At 34.4% G+C, this 19,677-nt stretch overlaps 1 protein-coding gene across 1 annotated transcript in view; it reads left to right on the top strand.

Annotated features, from left to right (window-relative positions):
- VPS4B (vacuolar protein sorting 4 homolog B) overlaps positions 1-18,447 on the top strand; it is a 32,037-nt gene extending 13,590 nt beyond the window's left edge. Inside the window, exons 4-11 of the mRNA XM_041739375.1 lie at positions 1,194-1,261; positions 5,572-5,691; positions 8,301-8,457; positions 8,845-8,993; positions 10,857-10,938; positions 12,267-12,486; positions 14,837-14,977; positions 16,981-18,447. Of these exons, the coding sequence (XP_041595309.1) occupies positions 1,194-1,261; positions 5,572-5,691; positions 8,301-8,457; positions 8,845-8,993; positions 10,857-10,938; positions 12,267-12,486; positions 14,837-14,977; positions 16,981-17,082 (1,039 nt within the window). The 3' untranslated portion in view covers positions 17,083-18,447. The remainder of the gene's footprint in view (positions 1-1,193; positions 1,262-5,571; positions 5,692-8,300; positions 8,458-8,844; positions 8,994-10,856; positions 10,939-12,266; positions 12,487-14,836; positions 14,978-16,980) is intronic.
- The last annotated feature ends 1,230 nt before the right edge of the window (positions 18,448-19,677 follow it).

Raw genomic sequence — 19,677 nt, 5'->3', positions numbered from 1 at the left:
GATCCACGTTGGCTAATTTAAGCAATAAGGGATTTATTATAGAGTATTAACCTTACAGATTTGCAGTGGGGGCCTGGAGTTAAGCTTGGATTCCATATCCAGTAGGACCTCTGCCACAGCTCCCTCAGCAAGCCAGGGCTTTCACTCGAAGCTTGCCTCCACTTCTTGGAGGAACTTGAGTTTCATGTGGAGCCCTTGCTGCAAGGAGGCCCAGAAAGGACAGTTTTTTATAAGTACGGTCTTCATTGTACAAGAAAGCATGGTAGAACAAGGTTGGAGTGAATATCAAGTGAATCACTTGGCAGTCTGTACCTAACCCATAACCCCACCATCCTATGATAAACAAGCTAGTGCCATTTGGGGGAAAAATCTGTCAAGCTTTTTAATCTCCGTGTATATGTTATGTGTTAAAAAAATGATGTAATGCCATATTTTTTGCTTTATCAATTTTTCATTCAGTGTATTATAAACGTCCCTGTAAACTATTTCTACAGCTTCATTTTCAAAGATTGTAGCATAGTCTGTCATATGCTAATCCCTATGATTGAACATACTTTATTTCTGATTTTTTCCCTTTTGGGAACAGTGTAGGCATGATTATCCTTGTAGTCAAAGCTTTAAACTCATTTTAAATTATTTTTTTCAGAATACATTCTCAGATATGAAATACTGTGGTTGATTTACTTGTCTTTTGGTCTCATTTCATTTTCATCAAAAGCTTCATCTCTTCTTTGGAACCCCCAGACTAAGGATTATAGAACTTTATATCTTTTGCTCTGGGTTTTTCTCCCCTGGTTATGGCTTCTTTTTCTGATACATAGTTTGCCTGATTTGGTATTTTTATGTAGTTTATAACTCTCCTATAATTCATCTTAAGTCTTTTGTGGAAGGAGGTGTGGGGGCATGTGTTTATGCGTTTGTACATAACATAGGTTATGTTATGGGAACTTGGAGCTGGTTCCTTCATTCTGGTCTTTTTGCCCCTTTCCTGTTCATGATTCCATATTGATGGATAATATGCCTACTTGCTATTTTATTTAGTATACTCTTAAAAGTAATAAGTATAACTTTTAATGTGAATGCCTTATTTTGCTACTTAAGTTATAGATATTTCAGTTTAATATTTCCTTCATTTTTGCCTTATTTTGCTAGCAATGAGTGATCACTTGAATATATTAAATTCTTTTTATTAGGAATGACAGTGATGGGGAAGGAGAAACTGATGATCCTGAAAAAAAGAAACTACAGAATCAACTTCAAGGTTGCTTTAGATTTCATTTTTAAATATACTATCTTATTTTTGTTTTGTTTTTTTTTTCTTATTTTTGTTTTAAACCTCATAGTGAATTATCTGTTTGAATTGATGTTTTTCCCCTGTATTCAAATGAGGTTCAAGAACTGGCTTTGGTTCCCAGTAGTCACATACTGACTTTGTCCATTTTCATAGAATTTACCTGATAGGGTCTTTACTAGGTTGGTTTTTCCCGTGTAGTAAAAATACTGTTTGGTTTATATATATATGCGTTTAAAAACCTGTCAATCAACTTACTCTTTTTCATTTTGTCTTATTTGCCTCCTTTTAGAAAAGGTAGCATTTATACTTCTAGCACATTGTAAAATCTGACAGATTAAAATTTCCAAATTGTCAGAGGAACAGAGTGAATTGGGACTCACTTGGCTTTTATTGCTATTGCTGTAGCTTATTATGATTTCTTTCATGTTTCTAGACCTTTCTCATCTGTGTTTTATCCTGTTTCAGTGTTACCATTTACATTTATCTCTTCCAGCTTTATTTTTACCTTCTACACCTATAAAAAGCCTTTCATTCTCCTGTGCTTGTAGTATAGTGCATGATGAGAGGGTGTGGATTTTGGTTCCATTCAGATCTGGAATCCTCTCCAGAGCCTGTTGCTGAAAAGCTATCTGATCACGGGCAGGTTCCCGAACCTCTCAGAGTAGAATACCCCAGCTCTAAAATGGAAATTACTAATACCTTCATTTCTGGGAAGATAGAATATTATAACAGTGTAAAAACTGCCAGGTTATATCTGACAAATTTTAGGGCCTCGGTAAATGGTAGTAGCTATGTGTATCTAAAATGGCATCTTTTTAATTGCTGGCTTTGTGTACTGAGATTTGATTGTTCTTTGATATGTTAATTGTTGGGTTGAATATTACATATTTTGTTACTTTGAATCTTGCCAAAAAGAATGCATGGCTGAGAAGATTTCCATTGTATAGGCACAGCGTTGGTTAGTGAATGATGAATATACTTCGCTCAGCCAGTCCTTTAGTCTTGCCATACTAACTAGTGTCTTCATTTTTATTCTGTTATTTGTTTTACCAGCCCCACTGGGATATTTGCATAATATCTCAAAAACACTACAGTTAGTGAGGATAATTTATGAATGAGAACTTCAGTGGTGGATAAAGTCCAAAAGGAAAAGCTGAGTGTCTGCTGCTGCACCACCACTGCCCGCAGCAGTGGGGACTCATACTTCATAGTCAGTTCTGCTGGACCATCCAGCGGTCTGAGCCAAGTGGCCTGACTTCGGTTCTAGGGCAGAAGGTGTTTTGGTATTTTTCTTCCATCCTTTTGGTTTTGTTTCCCACTCTCCCCCACAAAGTAAAAGCTGGAGCGTATCTTTAGTTTCAGGAAAAGGTACAGACCAGTTTTTAATAGGGCATTTTTCTTCTTCTTCTTCTTCTTTCTTCTTCTTCTTTCTTCTTCTTCCTTCTTCTTTTTTTTTTTTTTTTTATTTATAATAGTCACAGAGAGAGAGAGAGAGAGAGAGGCAGAGACACAGGCGGAGGGAGAAGCAGGCTCCATGCACCGGGAGCCCGATGTGGGATTCGATCCCGGGTCTCCAGGATCTCCAGGATCATGCCCTGGGCCAAAGGCAGGCGCCAAACCGCTGCGCCACCCAGGGGTCCCTTCTTCCTTCTTCTTTCTTCTTTCTTTTTCTTTCTTCTTTCTTCTTTCTTCTTCTTCTTCTTTCTTCTTTCTTCTTCCTTCTTCTTCTTCCTTCTTCCTTCTTCTTTCTTCTTTCTTTTTCTTTCTTCTTCTTCTTTCTTCTTCTTTCTTCTTTCTTCTTCTTCTTCTTCTTCTTCTTCTTCTTCTTCTTCTTCTTCTTCTTCTTCTTCTTCTTCTTCTTCTTCTTCTTCTTCTTCTTCTTCTTCTTTTCTTCTTCCTTCTTCTTCCTTCTTCCTTCTTCTTCCTTCTTCCTTCTTCTTCCTTCTTCCTTCTTCTTCCTTCTTCCTTCTTCTTCCTTCTTCCTTCTTCCTTCTTCTTCCTTCTTCTTCCTTCTTCTTCTTCCTTCTTCCTTCTTCTTCCTTCTTCTTCCTCCTCCTTCTTCTTTCTTCTTCTTCTTCTTCTTCTTCTTCTTCTTCTTCTTCTTCTTCTTCTTCTTCTTTCTTCTTCTTTCTTCTTCTTTCTTCTTCTTCTTCTTCTTCCTCCTCCTCCTCCTCCTCCTCTATAGGGCATTCTTTTAAATTCGGTAATGATAAGAACCAGAGATGTACAAAAATACAAATACTGAAAACATTTAAATGAGGAAATTATTTGGAATCTCAGAATGAAGTGGAGCTTGAAAGGAGTCCTAGCCTATCATATCTCAGAGTCCTTTTTTCCATTTTCATTTAATAGTTTGCTTGTGGGTTTCACTGTATAATATCCTTTTTTGAATCTTTCCTCTTTTTTCCTGAAAGAGTATTTTAAGTCTTCTATTTCTGTTTTAAGTTATGACTTTAAGAGCAGTGTTTATATATTAAAATTTAAAATTTGGGACGCCTGGGTGGCTCTGTGGTTGAGCGTCTGCCTTTGGCTCAGGTCGTGATCCTGGGGTCCTGGGATTGAGTCTCGGATCAGGCACCCCATAGGGAGCCTGCTTCTCCCTTTGCCTATGTCTCTGCCTCTCTCTGCGTTTCACTTATGAATAAACAAATAAAATCTTAAAAAAATAAAGAATTTATTATTTGAGTTCTCTGTTAGCTGTTTTGATGCTTAGTGACTTTTGAGGTTTAATAACATGAGTATAATCAAAGTCTGGATAAATTTATCTAGTTGGAAACAAATGTTTGGCCTTTATTCCCAGTAATCCTTTTCCCCTTTTTAAATTACTACTTTTATTAAATAATATTAGTTTTTATCTAAATAATTTTTATCACTAAACATTCTAAAATGACCTTTATATTTTGAAAAATATTAGTTTAATGTGAAGATAAGTTTTGGCATATTTAGAATATTCATACTTAGAAAAAACTTAAGTTGAACAGATTCTGCTTATATATAAAGTAAATTTCCTTTTTTTTTTTTTTTTAACTATTACAAAATCCTATTGGATAATACAAATATTTTCTCATGCTGGGATACTAAGCTGAATGGAACATAGAAAAGGTGAATTGGCTCTGATTTATACTTTGAACTTTTAGAATGCAGAAAGTATTTATAGTTTTTTTTTTTTTAACATTGTATTTTTTTAAATAATCTCAAGAGTCATATGCTCCTCTGACTGATCCAGCCAGGCATCCAGATTTCATTTAATTTTAATCTATAGCTAAAGATTTTCATAATATAAGTAGGTCATGTAATATAACTACTTTTATAATAATAAATCATCTTTCATAGCTAGAAGAAATACCCATAAAACTAACTTCATTGGTAATCAGTGGATTGTGTAAGTGGTGATGTTTTGCTATACTTAAAAAAATTACACATCGCCTTAGAATCAGCTTTTGGAAAAGTTTTTGATAAAAGATGATTGAAAACTTTTGCTAATAAGCTATATTAGAGGAAACCTTTTGTGGACTCTTACTGCAACAATTGCTGTGGCTTCTGAATATCTTGTATTGAAAACTTAAATCATACAGATAACTTTTTAATGTAAAAAAATTTTAAGTAGGTATTTGGAAGCCAAAAAGAAAATTTAACAAATCTCAGGAAAGAATTGCAGATCTACAGGAGCACATTTTCTCTTTCTCCTTCATCATCCGCTCCCTCTCATTCTCCCTACTATTTATCTGTCTATCCATCCATCCATCCATCCGTCTGTCTGTATCACCAGTTAAAGTTATTAAGTATCTTTTTATTTTGGTGCTTAAGGAGAGCATTAGATCACTGGGTATTTTTGTTAAAAAGAAGTAGTTGATCAATCCCCATTGAACAGGTACTTTTCAGTACTTCAGAATCAGTGCATTCAAACATTGTAACCACTTGGTACAATATTTCGTGATTTTCCAAACACACTAATATTCATTATGTCATTTTATCCCTCCACTAACCCATCTTAAGTGGTTTGGGCAGATAGTATTCTTTTCATTATACAGTGAGGAAGCGGAAATAGAAAAGTTAAGTGACCTACCCTAGGTTAGCCAGTCACCCAGCCCAGCTTTCTGACTCCTGCTGACTCTGCCCCACAATTACTTCCTAATCACATGATTTCAATAAGGTTTTTTATAGATAAAACTTTTCCAGTTTTATAATGTATTTCTTGAATGTCATTATTTCATGTTGTCTTCTACATTTGATGCAATAGTCTTCCTTAATTTAAAGATGATATACTTTTTTTGTAGGTGCCATTGTTATAGAGCGACCAAATGTGAAATGGAGCGATGTTGCTGGTCTTGAAGGAGCCAAAGAGGCACTTAAAGAGGCTGTGATATTACCTATTAAATTTCCTCATCTTTTTACAGGTAAGATGACTGTGAAATAGGTTTTTTGATGATTCCTTAAAAACACCTTGACAGCTGAGGTAGAGCATTATGGATTTTTTCACCATATTATAAGTTAGCACCTTAAACAAATTGTTATAAGGTGGTGATGTACCTCTGCACAAAGGTATTTATTTCGTACATGTATTTGCAATATACATATATTACAAAAAGACCCAGATGTCAACCAGAAAAGCATAGGCTAAATCACCAACATGCAGCGGAATACTGTGCACTCATTCAAATACAGGGTATGTCTACATTAAGAAATTTAGATCTGTGTTATAATTGACATGAAAGGATGTTCACATATACATAAATATCAGAACACAAGTTATCAATATGTGTAGTATGACTCACATTTATTAAATAAATATGTGAGCTGAGAAGTAAATATAGACAGATTGACATAAAAATGTTATGCCTAGGAGATAAGATTATGGATGGTTTTTACCTTTTCTTTGAAGTTTCATCTGATGTTTTTCCAGTGGTCATGTACTAGTTTTATAAGAGTTTTCTCCACTTTTTAAAAAGAGCAAGAATTATTTAATATTTTCAGACAAGGTAGCTATCCTCTGGAGACAATTCATTCTCCCTGTGAGGAGAATATTGCTAAGCCAACCCTCGTGGTGTAGTTGAAGTTACAGCTCCAGCAGCAGGTGATCTGTATATGCTGAAGCATTCCCTCACATTGTCCTTGTTGTGACTGATAGCCTGCCTCTGTTATAGTATGGCTATATCCGCGGTCTAACAGTGCAACAGGATATCCCTTTTAGAAACCAGCTGATTTCTGTAGAGAGCAAATCTGTGACATTGGCCTCAAACTGAATTAGGTCCAGAGGGTGATGTCATATAGAGTAGTGATGAGGGAAGAACCTGTGGGCCACTGGTTGTCCACCAGGCCACCTATGACTCACAACCTAACTTCAGAAATACAAAATTAATGATGTAAAAGTTGACATCATGATCCTATAAAGGCACAAAAGCATGATTGAGTTCATTTTCTATTACTTACCACCAATATTTTCCAAACACAAGTCATTTATGTATCTTGTTTCTGATTATTTCCATATACATGTACCATTACTATTTTTTAAATATTTTCCTTTAAATCACTGACTTTGAGCAAATTTTTATTAAAGTACAGCATAGACATAGAGACTAGCAGGAACCTAAAAGTGTTCAGTTTCATAAATGATCAGAAATTACATCTATGTAATCATCATCACACATATCAAGAGATAATACTAATAACCTACCCACAAGTCCCTCTGCCAGTTCTTTACTCTGCAGAGGTGATCACTTGACTCCTAACACTATAGATCATTTTGCCTATAACTGAACTTATTAATCATCTTTCTTATTTTTCTGTAGTAACTTCATTTTAAAACATTGCTTTGTGTCTACTATAAATGGAAAAATTAATATTTTTCTAATACACATTTTAAAAATTATTTAAATAGGGCACCTGGGTGGCTCAGTCAGGTAAGCATCTGCCTTCAGCTCAATTTATGATCTCAGGGTCCTGGGATGAAGCCCCACATCAGCCTCCCTGCTCATGCTTTCTCTTATGCTCACTGTCTCCCAAAGTCTTTTTAAAAAAATGTATTTAAATAAAAAGTATTTGTATGCTACCTAAAAAGTACTCCATCTGCCACCAGTCACATATACCACACTTAAGGGAACACGGACTTACAATTTCAGACATTTAAAATGGGAAGGTAGAATTCAACTCAAAGTTGAGGCTTTCATAACAATAAATACAACAGTAGTTAGTTTTGCCATTAGTAATCTGCATATCGTTCTTACGTAGCTACCATGTCCCCGTCCAGTTTCAACCTAGAAATTTTTTAAATGTATATTTCATGGTTTTACCAAATGTAACTCAGCCAGTTTTATTTTAGACAGCATTATTTCCTATTAGGAAAATTGAAGTACAAAGAGTTGATTTCTTCACTTGTTATATTTTCACAAAACTAGGATTTCAGGTGGTAGAGTCTCCTTATTACCCAACCATCTGAATAAGAATATGCTCTCTATAATACTAGACTATGCTTCCCTGTGGAATCAGGAATTGAATAGAACTTTGGGACAGATAAACCAGACTGTGTTAGTGTCATTTCTCAAGAGTCATAAATATTTAAAAGAAAATGTTTCCAGCTGCCCTTACTGTATGGTCATAGTTTATCCTACAGTATTCTGATACTGAGTGTTGCAGATAGCAGACAATCAGGAAGTGCCTTTTAGACTAAGCCCAGGGAGGGCAGAGATCCTTTTGTGTTTATAGTTCTCTGTCTATACATTGTGGTTTTAGTACATAGTGGTTGAATGAATGAGTGAAGTAAATGAACTTCCTGCTAGAAAGATTATATCAGTGCAAACGCATTTGACAAAGTGTTCCCTATGAAAAGCAAATGAGATACTTTTAAGACATACTTACCTTAGTTTGATTAATTTAAAAAAAGTTTTTTATTTTGATAGCTGTAGAGTGAAAACCTCTTCCACAATATTCTTCAGTATGAGTTATGTCTCTAGTAACAGAAATTAACAGTTGTGAGATTCTCATGTTATTTTTCTAATGCAAATTTTAGGAAAGAGAACACCGTGGAGGGGAATTCTGTTATTTGGACCGCCTGGAACAGGAAAGTCCTATTTAGCCAAAGCTGTAGCAACAGAAGCAAACAACTCAACATTTTTTTCAATATCTTCCTCTGACCTTGTCTCTAAGTGGCTAGGTGAAAGTGAAAAGTAAGTAGTAAGTTGACCTTTTCTTTTCTTTTTTTTTACTTTCTCTTTCCTGGAATCATTATATCAGTCTGTAAAGTAATAGGTTTCTTACATCATTCATAGACATTCAGAGAAGTGACATAAGTATTCATTTTTCTGTGAAATCAGTCCCTCATTTGAAATTCATTTCATAGGAAAAGATAACATATGTAGTTACATATAATATAGTTTAGTAAATCATAAATGGAATTATCCAACTGTACCATTTTTATTTTCTGGACCAAAATATGATTGAATCTTAAGAGTTCTTATAATACTGTATATGTACTATTTTAGTTTTTTTTTTTATTAAGTCATGTGTCATTTACTGTTTTTATTAAGAAACTGAAAGCTTTTATTTATTTTTAGGCTAGTTAAGAACTTATTCCAACTTGCCAGAGAGAATAAGCCTTCCATTATCTTCATTGATGAAATTGATTCTCTGTGTGGCTCAAGAAGTGAAAATGAAAGCGAAGCTGCCCGTAGAATTAAGACTGAGTTCCTAGTTCAAATGCAAGGTAGGGGTACTGACTTCTGAAATATTTTCTACTTATTGTATAACTGCTGTTATCACAATAATGGAAAAAGTTCGAGCCAAATTTCTCCATTTTAGCTAAGTGTTTTCATTATGCCATGTTTCACTCTGATTGTCCTGCATATGCACACATAATCTGCACCCCATTTCAATCATCTGTAGGGCTCTGGCATAAACAGTAAGGAGATCCACATACTCACTTATAACCTACCACGAACAATATCAGCAAAAGGAACGTATAAACTTCAAATGAAATCTTTTAAGAAATATTTTGAGAAGAATATGAATAGTACTTGTCTGCAATGTAGGTTTGATTCTTGGGAATATTTGCATCATATTTGAATAATGTGCTATTTGATTAAATACAGTTTTTTCAGAGAGACTCTCGGGTCACTTTAACATTAAAACACCACACTTTTTTTTCTTTTTTAAATTTTATTTAAATTCAACTAATTAACATAATGCATTATTGGTTTCAAAGGTAGAGCTCAGTGATTCATCAGTCTTATATAGCACCTAGTGCTCATGATATCACGTGCCCTCCTTAATGTCCCATCACCTAGTTACCCCATCACCCCACTCTCTCCCCTCCAGTGACCTTTGGTTTGTTTCCTGTGATTAAGAGTCTCTTATGATCTGTCTCCCTCTCTGATTTCATCTTGTTTTACGTTTTCCTCTCTTCCCCAATGATTCTCTGCTTTGTTTCTTAAGTTCCACATATGAGTGAGATCATATAATTGTCTTTCTGTGAATTACTTCACTTAGCATAATATCCTCTTGTTCCATCCATGTCGTTGCAAATGGCAAGATTTCATTTTTTTGATGGCTAAGTAGTAATTTGTTATATAAATAAATACATGTGTATGTATATATATAATTTATATATATCTCCCACGTCTGTTGGTAGACATCTGGGCTCTTTCCATAGTTTGGCTATTGCGGACATTGGTGGTATGAACATTGGGTGTAGGTACTCCTTTGGATGACCACATTTGTATCTTTGGGGCAAATACCTAGTAGCGCAATTGCTGGGTTGTAGGGTGGCTCTATTTTCAACTTTTTGAAGAACCTCCTTACTATTTTCCAGAGTGCACCAGCTTGCAATCCCACCAACAGTGGGATTTTTTTTGTCCACATCCTTGCCAATACCTGTTGTTACCTGACTTCTTAATTTTAGCTATTCTGCTAATACTATGTGACTGGTGTGAGGTGGTACCTCATTATGGTTTTGCTTTGTATTTCCCTGATGCCAAGTGATGTTGAGCATTTCTTCATGTGTCTGTTGGCCATTTGTGTCTTCTTTGGAGAAATGTCCTTTCATGTCTTCTGCCCATTTCTTGATTGGATTATTTGTTCTTTGGGTGTTGAGTTTTGTAAGTTCTTTATAGATTTTGGGTACTAGCCCTTTATCTGATGTGTCATTTTCAAATATCTTCTCCCATTCTGTCCTTTGCCTTTTTGGTTTTGTTGACTGTTTCCTTTGTTGTGAAAAAGCTTTTTATCTTGATGAAGTCCTAATAGTGCATTTTTTGCCTTTGTTTACCTGGCCTTTGGAAACAACCCCCCCCCCCTTTTTTTAAATAAATGGGTTTCTTTTCTTTTTTCTTTTTTTTTCAAGATGTATTTATTCATGAAAGACAGAGAGGAAGGCAGAGACACAGAGAGCCCGATGCAGGACTAGATCCCAGGACCCCAAGATCACACCCTGAGTAAAAGGCAGATGCTCAACCACTGAGCTACCAGGCATCCTGAAAACACTACATTCTTAACAGAACATATGGACGAGATTGAAAAAAAAAACACTAAAATGACAAATTATTTAAAATATTTCTTATTTTCATAACAGGTGTTGGTGTAGACAATGATGGAATTTTGGTTCTGGGAGCTACAAATATACCCTGGGTTCTGGATTCTGCCATCAGAAGAAGGTCTGATGATACAGTGAAGGTCTTATTTCTTAACTGTAGATGTAACAAGTCATAACAGTTCCCTTTTTATCCAACGAAAAGGCATTCTGAGAACTTTTCAGAATTTTTTTGAGATACCCTAATCCTATTGCCCCCTGTGTTAGGGGAAGAGAGGCTGGTGTTTGTTTGCTTACTTGGTTGCTATATTGAAGATAAGAGATGTTCATATACAGAATCTTTCACATTGGAAAATGTATTACCTAATGCTTATTATTAATTATAATGAAACTTCATGGGCACTGATGCTTCACAAACTTACAAATGTAGCTTGCTATTTCAGTGGAAAATTTCCATGTAAAATGTTAGCAAAATGACATTTATAGAAGTTAAAGTATGATAGATAACCAAGATATATTTTCATTAAAAAATTTATGTCTATAATTTTTAAATTGCATATTGAACTTAAGCTACAGGAAAGGTTTATAGATTCATTACTTTTCACGCACACCATTCCCTATTTCATTCATTGAATTTTGCATTGTAAAAATTAGCACCGGTTCTTGCTGCTTTTATCCTGTTCACTTGATAGTTTGCCAGGATGCTGGATTACCATTCCATATTAAGAAAGGCAATCTGTTTGTTTTGGAAAAATGTGCTAATTCTAAACCCATCTCTAGAGATCATGGGAATTTAAAATTCTCAAGACCACAGAGAGGTACCTGAAGGAAGAAAAGTCCATTTAAATTGTCCCTTATTGCTTCCTCTCTGTCTCTAAAGCTAAAATTCTGAGAAGCGAGTAAAGTTATTGTTCATAAAACAGCATTTATGAGCTAGTAGGATTATTTATTCTGAATGTACCCATTATAATAAAGTGCGCATTTTGTGTAAACATGTTTATTAGATTTTGAGTAGCTTTACTGTTTTTGAATTTAAGAAACTATTTTGTCATCTCTTATTTTGTATGATTAACCATATTAATCCCTTGACCGGGAGTTCAGAGTATGATTCTGTAGGAAACTAATCCTGTGGGACATATCATGTTGTGAATTCTAGACATTATTAACACTATGGCCAAAGTAACCCAAAAATCATGTGAGAAAGGATAAATTACTTCAAATTGGCTCTCTGGCTATTTTAGTTTTCCTTTTTAGTTGTTAATGTGTTTGGGTATTTTCCCATTATTTAATCTAAATACATATAGTTAACCTGTGGACCCATTTAATTTACTCAGCTTAGCTTTGTATAAATGAGAATATCTGAGCATCTTGTTTCTTCTTGAGAAATCTGAATTTTCAATTGAAATTAAATATATGTAGTAATCTTGATGTAATTTTTTCTTTCATTTTAAGATTTGAGAAACGAATTTATATTCCTTTGCCTGAGGCCCATGCCCGAGCAGCAATGTTCAAACTGCACTTAGGGACCACTCAGAACAGTCTAGCAGAAACAGACTTCCGAGAACTCGGGAAGAAAACGGACGGTTATTCGGGTGCAGACATAAGTATCATTGTGCGTGATGCACTAATGCAGCCTGTAAGAAAAGTGCAGTCAGCTACTCATTTTAAAAAGGTGAGGAGCTTTGATCCATCCTTTCAGATATTTTTAAAAAGTCAAGTTTTGAGACCATCATTGATTTGTCTTCAAAGAATTTCAGGAAGGTTTCATAACTAGTGGGTTTATAGAATTAACATTTTGATTTCATTGAAAATAAGTTCTCCCACAAAATTTATTAATAGCTGTTAATAATAGTCCTACATTTTAAAATTTTTTATGCAATGATTTTTGAGGTACTTGTTATTTTTATATAAGTGTAGAAACTTTAAATATATAGTTACTGCTGGTGTAACTAGAATATCCTTGCACAGAATCTGGTGCATTTACACCTCATTAACAAAGGAAAAGTACTAATAGCTAATATTTAAATATGCCTGGCACTGTGTTCTATTCCTTATGTCCCTATGTCATTTGGTCCTCCCAAAAACTTTACAACAGGTGCCTGTTACCACCTGTTGATCATTAGTCTGAGACTCAGATGTTAATGTGGATTGAACTGGGACTTGGGTGCTAACACAGTTTCCCGAGATCCCACCAGAGAGGTGCAGAAGTGTGAGTTTCCTCTCGGTCACGTGTGCTTCAGAATCTGAAGCCTCGCTTCGCATGCAGTGTTTTGTCTGCTTGAATGAATGGAGCATTCATTGTAAAAAGACTGTGATCTTGATATTTAAGTGGAGGAGGTAATTTTGACCAACCATATTGCTGGGAACAGCAGTATCCCGAATTACTCATGAACATGGATGGTGAAAATCCTGAAAAACTATTAGCAAACTCAATCCAGCAGTAATGACAAAACTGATATATTATGACTAAGTTACATATGTTTTGTCTGTTGTCCTGCAATAAATTTTTTTTAAAAAATGATGAATTTGAATTAAAATCTGAATTTGAAGCCTGACTCCACAATTTACTTATTAGGTCTCCTTGAGCAAATTATATTATCCATTTAAGGCTCGTTTTTATCGTCTCTACAATAAAGGCAATAACACTGCCTCAAAGTACAATTGTGAGAATGAAATGAAGTATTCTTGTAAAGCGCCTCCGTCATGGTACCTGAGTAGTCCAGGAAATAGCCCTTCCCCCTACAGCCACCTCATTACTGAGGGAAACACGAGAGGCTCAGGGGCAATTTTATGTTCCAGCCATTGTATTTTCTTTTAAATTCTCTTTACCATTTAGAAACTATAGATTCTTCAGAACTCAGTCCTTTCCTACCCAGAACTTTTCATTCAGTTCTCCACGTGACCACCAGGGACAGCTTAAATGACCCTGTAGCCAGGTCCTTTTTAGGAGAATAAAGGTGAAGCAGCCAAATCAGTGTTAACATCTGGCCTTCTCCATCACCAGCGAGTAAATCTCTCAGTGGGTCCATCCTTGACTCCCATTTTTAAGGCTAATTATTTCAATTAGCAAAAACAAGATTGCCTGTTTGTTTATCAAATGTCTACAGTACTACTCTGAGCCCAGAGATAAGTCAGAAAGTACTATAATCAAAAACAAAAATCAAAAAACAAAAAACAAAACAAAAATCCCTTGTGCTCTCTTTGGCAGCACAAAGGATTACAAAAAAACAAAAATCTCTGCAGCTAAAATTTTTGTTGGGAAAGACAGATTATAAAATACACATAATAAGTAAACCTAGAATCTTTATTTTTCTGCAACCTGCCCTAAGTCTGACATAATATTTAAGATTGATCATTGTCAAAAAAAATATTAAATGTGAAATCAGCCTCCAATTTAGTATAGATTTGTTGTCATCTAAAAAAATACTTGCATGTGACTCCTGTCCCAAGGGTTCTTTCTTGGGGTGTTATTAATATTTTATTTTATATCCGTTATGAAACACAAAATAGCATTGAAATTACACATAGCATTTAATTTTGTACTTATTTTTAAAGAGAAATTTTTTTTGAGAAAACATTCAGTGATTTCACACTAATCTTCCAAATATTAGAACTTTCTCAGTTTTGGAAAATAGAGAAAACTTAAGAGAATTATTGAAGATGCCCCCTTTTTTGGACTAAGACCATTTAATAAGCATTAGAGAAAAAAGAACCCTTCACCACAGATAACTATTTCTTTTCTTTTTCTTTTTTTTTAATTTAAACTCATTTTCTCCTTGTGATCATGTAGTTTATCATAGGAAATTTCAAAATACAGGAAAGCATCAGGAAGAAATTAACACCAAACAAAATCTGTCCCATCACCCAAAGATAATTACATTTTATTGTGTATTCATCTGTTTATTTTTAGAAGTAAACATTTCAACAAAATACAAAATAGTACATTTTCAAGTTTCTTGATAATGGCCTAAATCTTAAGTTAATTTGTTCAAGTAAATATTTCAGATTACTGTTTATTCCAGGTGTGCGGACCTTCACGAGCTGATCCCAACAAAATAGTAGATGATCTGCTAACACCCTGTTCTCCAGGTGACCCTGGTGCCATTGAAATGACATGGATGGACGTCCCTGGGGATAAACTTTTGGAACCAGTTGTTTGCATGGTTTGACATTTTGTTTGCTATTAAGAAAAAAATTCATAGTTTGTCATTTGTGAGACAAACATTTCCAGTCATGTGAGATTAGAAAATGTTGGTGTGATCGAGCATGTTTATAAATACTACTCAAAAAGTTGTGAAGATTAATTGAACTTAAAATATAAAATAATTATCTCGAAAATATTTTCTTAGGCTTTAAGGAAAATTTTAAGTGAAAAAGCTATTTTTCAAAAACCATAGGTTTCTACGTTTGTAGGTCTTATAGCTAGGATACTATCACCAGAATTCTTATCTATATGACATAAATTATTGTCAAGACTTACCAAAAAGTAGAATCGGTAAAATTTCTTTTCTGAATCTAAGATTTTATAAAATACTCAGAGCTTAATGCATAAATAATAGTTTTTATAATGACGTTTTCTGTTTTACTTCTTCAAGCTTTATAGAAAGTTTAAATAATGTAGTGCTTGTAGAAAAAAAATCCTGAAACCAAGTGTTTATAAAAAATTATATTTCTGTAGTTTATTTTGGAGGGATTAAAATAATTCTTTTTTTTTCTTTTTAAAAGAGTTTATTTATTCATGAGAGACATAGAGAGAGAGAGAGAGGCAGAGACACAGGCAGAGGGAGAAGCAGGCCCCATGCAGGGAGCCCGACACGGGACTCGATCCCGGGTCTCCAGGATCCCACCCTGGGCCGAAGGCGGTGCTAAACCACTGAGCCACCGGGCCTGCCGGGATTAAAATAATTCTTAAAACTTATTTTGTAAGCTATAGGAAGCTTACTGTGAAAAGCTACATTTGTTATTTTTGTATTTTCTTATTGGTGAGCACACAGTTTTTTAAATCTTCTGCTTCAATTACAGATTTTCAAAGAGCGTTATGTGAGAATGAATAGTAACTTCTAGAGGAGAAATTTATTTACATGAAACGTACACATAGATCTATAAACATACATGTACTTGTGTATGTGCATAAGTATATATTTATAGATGTACTTATGTATTAATAATGCTTCTCAGAAGTTTTTCAGAAACTTTTTTTTTCAGTCCTTGCTATGTTATTTTTATTTAAGATTTATTTTAGAGAGCTCATGCAAGTGAGCACAGGGAGGCAGGAAGGGAGAGGAGGAGAAAGAGAATCTCAAGCAGACACCCTACCTCATGACCTGAGCCAAAGTCAAGAGTAGGACTCTGAACCAACTGAGCCACCGAGGCACTCCACTATATTATTTTTTAAAGATGTTGTTCTCTTGACCATTTTTCATACTGTTTTATGAGACACAGCCTAGAAGTTAATCTTTTAATGAATCCCTGATACTAGCATGTTTTCTTCCCATTTTGATCATAATTTTAACTAATAGTTAAAAATCCTGGGGGCATACATCTAGGTGGCTCAGTCAGATAAGCATCTGCCTTCAGCTAAGGTCATGGTCTCAGGGTCCTAGGATCCAGCCCCAAGTCTGGCTCCCTGCTCTGCTTCTCCCCTCCCTCTGACCTCCTCCCCCACTGGTGCTCACACTCTTTCTCTCAAATAAATAACACCTTTTAAAATATATTCTGATTAGTTGGTTTTAATTAAATTGTGTTGTGTTTCATGTTAGTATAAGTAAATGACTATATTCCTTTTGAATTGCACTTAGTGAACTCTTGTTTTAAGAAAAAATAGTTAAGACCAGAAAAGAGATCAGAGATGTATTTTAGAGGGCCTTGATCCTCAGGCTAGGAAGATTATACTTCTGATGGGTAATGGGGAGGCATTGAAAGTTGTGGTCAGGATAAGGCAAGCAGTTTATTTTTTTTAAGGCAAGCAGTTTAAAGTTGCTGTGCAAAGGAAGAACATGATCAAAGATGTACTTCAGAAGAAATGAGAGTTTATTGTTAGTAGCTTAGAGTACACTGCAAATACTTTGATTTAACTTCAGATGGAAAGTTAGTAATAATAATGATGTATTGGTTTTTATTTGATTGAAGCCATTACTAATACTTCTTCCTTCTTTTTCCCTGACAGTCGGATATGTTACGGTCACTATCTAACACGAAACCCACAGTCAATGAACATGACTTGTTAAAATTAAAGAAGTTTACGGAAGATTTTGGCCAAGAAGGCTAAACCAAAGACAATAAGGAAGACATTTACCATGTGTGTTCTTTCTTTCGTAGGTACTTTTGCCTTTCTTGGATGGCATTCAGATTATTTCCAGTAAAACTCTTTTACCACAGGGAAATACAGATCTCACGCCAGAGTTCCTTTAATTTTATATGTACTTTTGCTCCATTACCAGTTAAATGCTCCTGTTAACAAAAATTATAAAATAATGGATATAATGAAATGAATGATACACGTACCAATGGCAAAAAAAATAGGAATGACCCAGTTAAAGAGGATTAAAATTGACTGAAACAGCAATATTTAGAATCGGTGGTATTTGCACAGAGCATTTATATATATTTTTTTCTTTACCAAAATAAAATAGGGCTTATTTTATATTTTGAAAAACAATTCTTAAGCATCATTCTCATCAATGTAAAGTGTATTTACTTTATTAAAAAATTTTAAATACTAGAATCTTTATTCTCAGGGATGGGCAATAAAACAGCGAAGAGCACTGTGATTGGGCTTGAGAGATTTTGAATTCTGTTCTAGCCAAGTCTCATTGATGTTTGATAGGCTAACATTTTCCTTTGTGTAGATTTCAATAATTTCTTTAAAAGCAACAAGTTTCTATATTTAATTAAATAATACCTTTCACTGTGCAATCTCGAAAGAAAGACTTTCTAAATTAGGCATTGTCTTCAGCTTGAAGAAGAAAATTGTCTACTTCAGTGTCTTTTTGTAGCAAGATTGACCAAAACAGATGGCAAATAAATACATACTTTTTAAATAACTGTCATGAAATACTATAATGGGAACCTCTGCTAAAAGGAATGTCCTCCCTTTGAATTATGGGAAGTTTCTTGTGGATGTGTGTGTACATATATATAGATTTTTTTTTTTTTTTAAATATAGGCTACCAAGTGTCTTGGCTTTTACCTTTTAAGTTCAGGGAACAATTTGTCCTTGCTACACATGCGTTATCAGTGAAGCTTTAGAAAAGAGCTAATGTCTCATTAAATAATAAAATACAAACATGAAATATTATTTTAATATCTTCAAATAAATAATCTGAACGTGTATATTATACACTTTAGCATCAACACTAAGTTGTGCCTTGTGCATTTGCATTGGCTGTATATACAAAAGATTATGAAGTTAGTTGGAATGAGGTAGATTCCTTAATTACTATAAAATTCTACCTTGCAAATACTATAGAATAACTTGCATTTTAAAGTATATTTGCACATTTGACATATAATGCTCCCTGGTTGCCTTTGGCTTTTCTGTACAGTTTATTTTTGTTGCTATTAGATGGAAAATCATAGGTCTGAATTACACTGTTCTTACATGAAGTAAATTGACATAACCTACTACTGGCTATATTCTGTGTATGCTTCTTTATTTTGGGATCTTCTGTATAGGAGAAAATAGTATCTAGATTGATGAGATACAAAGAAATCATTAGAAATTATTGAGACTGTATACATGAAAATTCTGTTCTTCAACAACTTTTTATGTGAGAGTGGGAGTTAACTTGGCAGACTAACAGTTCTTTGTGGCCGCCTTATAAAATAGTTTATTCTTTATTAGCCTCAGAATTATAAAGTGTTGGTGTTAATTATATCATTAGGAGAATTCACATAATTATATGATAGTTGAAATCCAGAATTTTTTATAAAGCCAGAATTTGTTTTGAAGGAGTATTTTACTTTATTTGACAAAGTACATGACCCAATAGTGAGTATAGTATTGATGATAAATGGATACTTTATCATACTTAATTCTTACATGTGCTTTGAGAACTGTGTTTCAGTATGCAAATCACTTCCAACCATAGCTCTTTTCTACCTTACATCTTCTACACTTTTTACATTTTTGGTTCTAAGCCTATTTCTGGAATCACATAATTTTAAACTTAGCCTTGAATGGTAGCACATAGGCCATGAGTTCTTTATGGACAGATAAATACAATGTTCAGGCTCTGTCTGAACTTGGACTCTTAAGAAATTTTGGGTAGCTGGTTTCTGAGGCTACTTGAGTTCCTGTGTGACCTAGATGTTGAAGAACATTGTTTTTCTCAGCTTGAAAACTATAGGGGTCTTAATAAAAAGAATTTCAATAGAAAATTGACTTTTGAGTTTCCTGTCATCTACATGCAGAAAAACAATGAGTATGTATATTTGATTATTAATGTGAAGTACTACCATTTAGCCACTTGCCACTGGCATAGTTAAGAAATTGAGGCGCACCTCTGTCACTATAAATGTTTCTTGATGTTGTTGCAAATGAATCCACAGCAGTGCCCAGCATGGACACTTCATCTCACCTTTGTGAGCTCTTAAGATCATGTGCTTTCCTACCTGCATACCTTCCTTCACGTCTTTCTGTTATTCTAATACAGTGTCCTTTCTTCTTTGCTAGTCCAAATTCCATTATGTCCATTAAGACCTAGCTCATGGCCTGTATAATCTTTGCCAGAAGAATTCCTAAACTATCCCCACACCTACCTTTGGATTCCTTTAGTAATAAATTGATAGTACTATCTTAAGATTCGTACCCAAATTTGAAGCACAAATCAAGGTTTAGTTAGCATAGTATACCACAAATCAA

This window comes from Vulpes lagopus, chromosome 24 (genome assembly GCF_018345385.1).
Source record: "Vulpes lagopus strain Blue_001 chromosome 24, ASM1834538v1, whole genome shotgun sequence".
Lineage (NCBI taxonomy): Eukaryota > Metazoa > Chordata > Mammalia > Carnivora > Canidae > Vulpes > Vulpes lagopus.
This window is presented reverse-complemented; position numbering and strand designations above follow the sequence as displayed.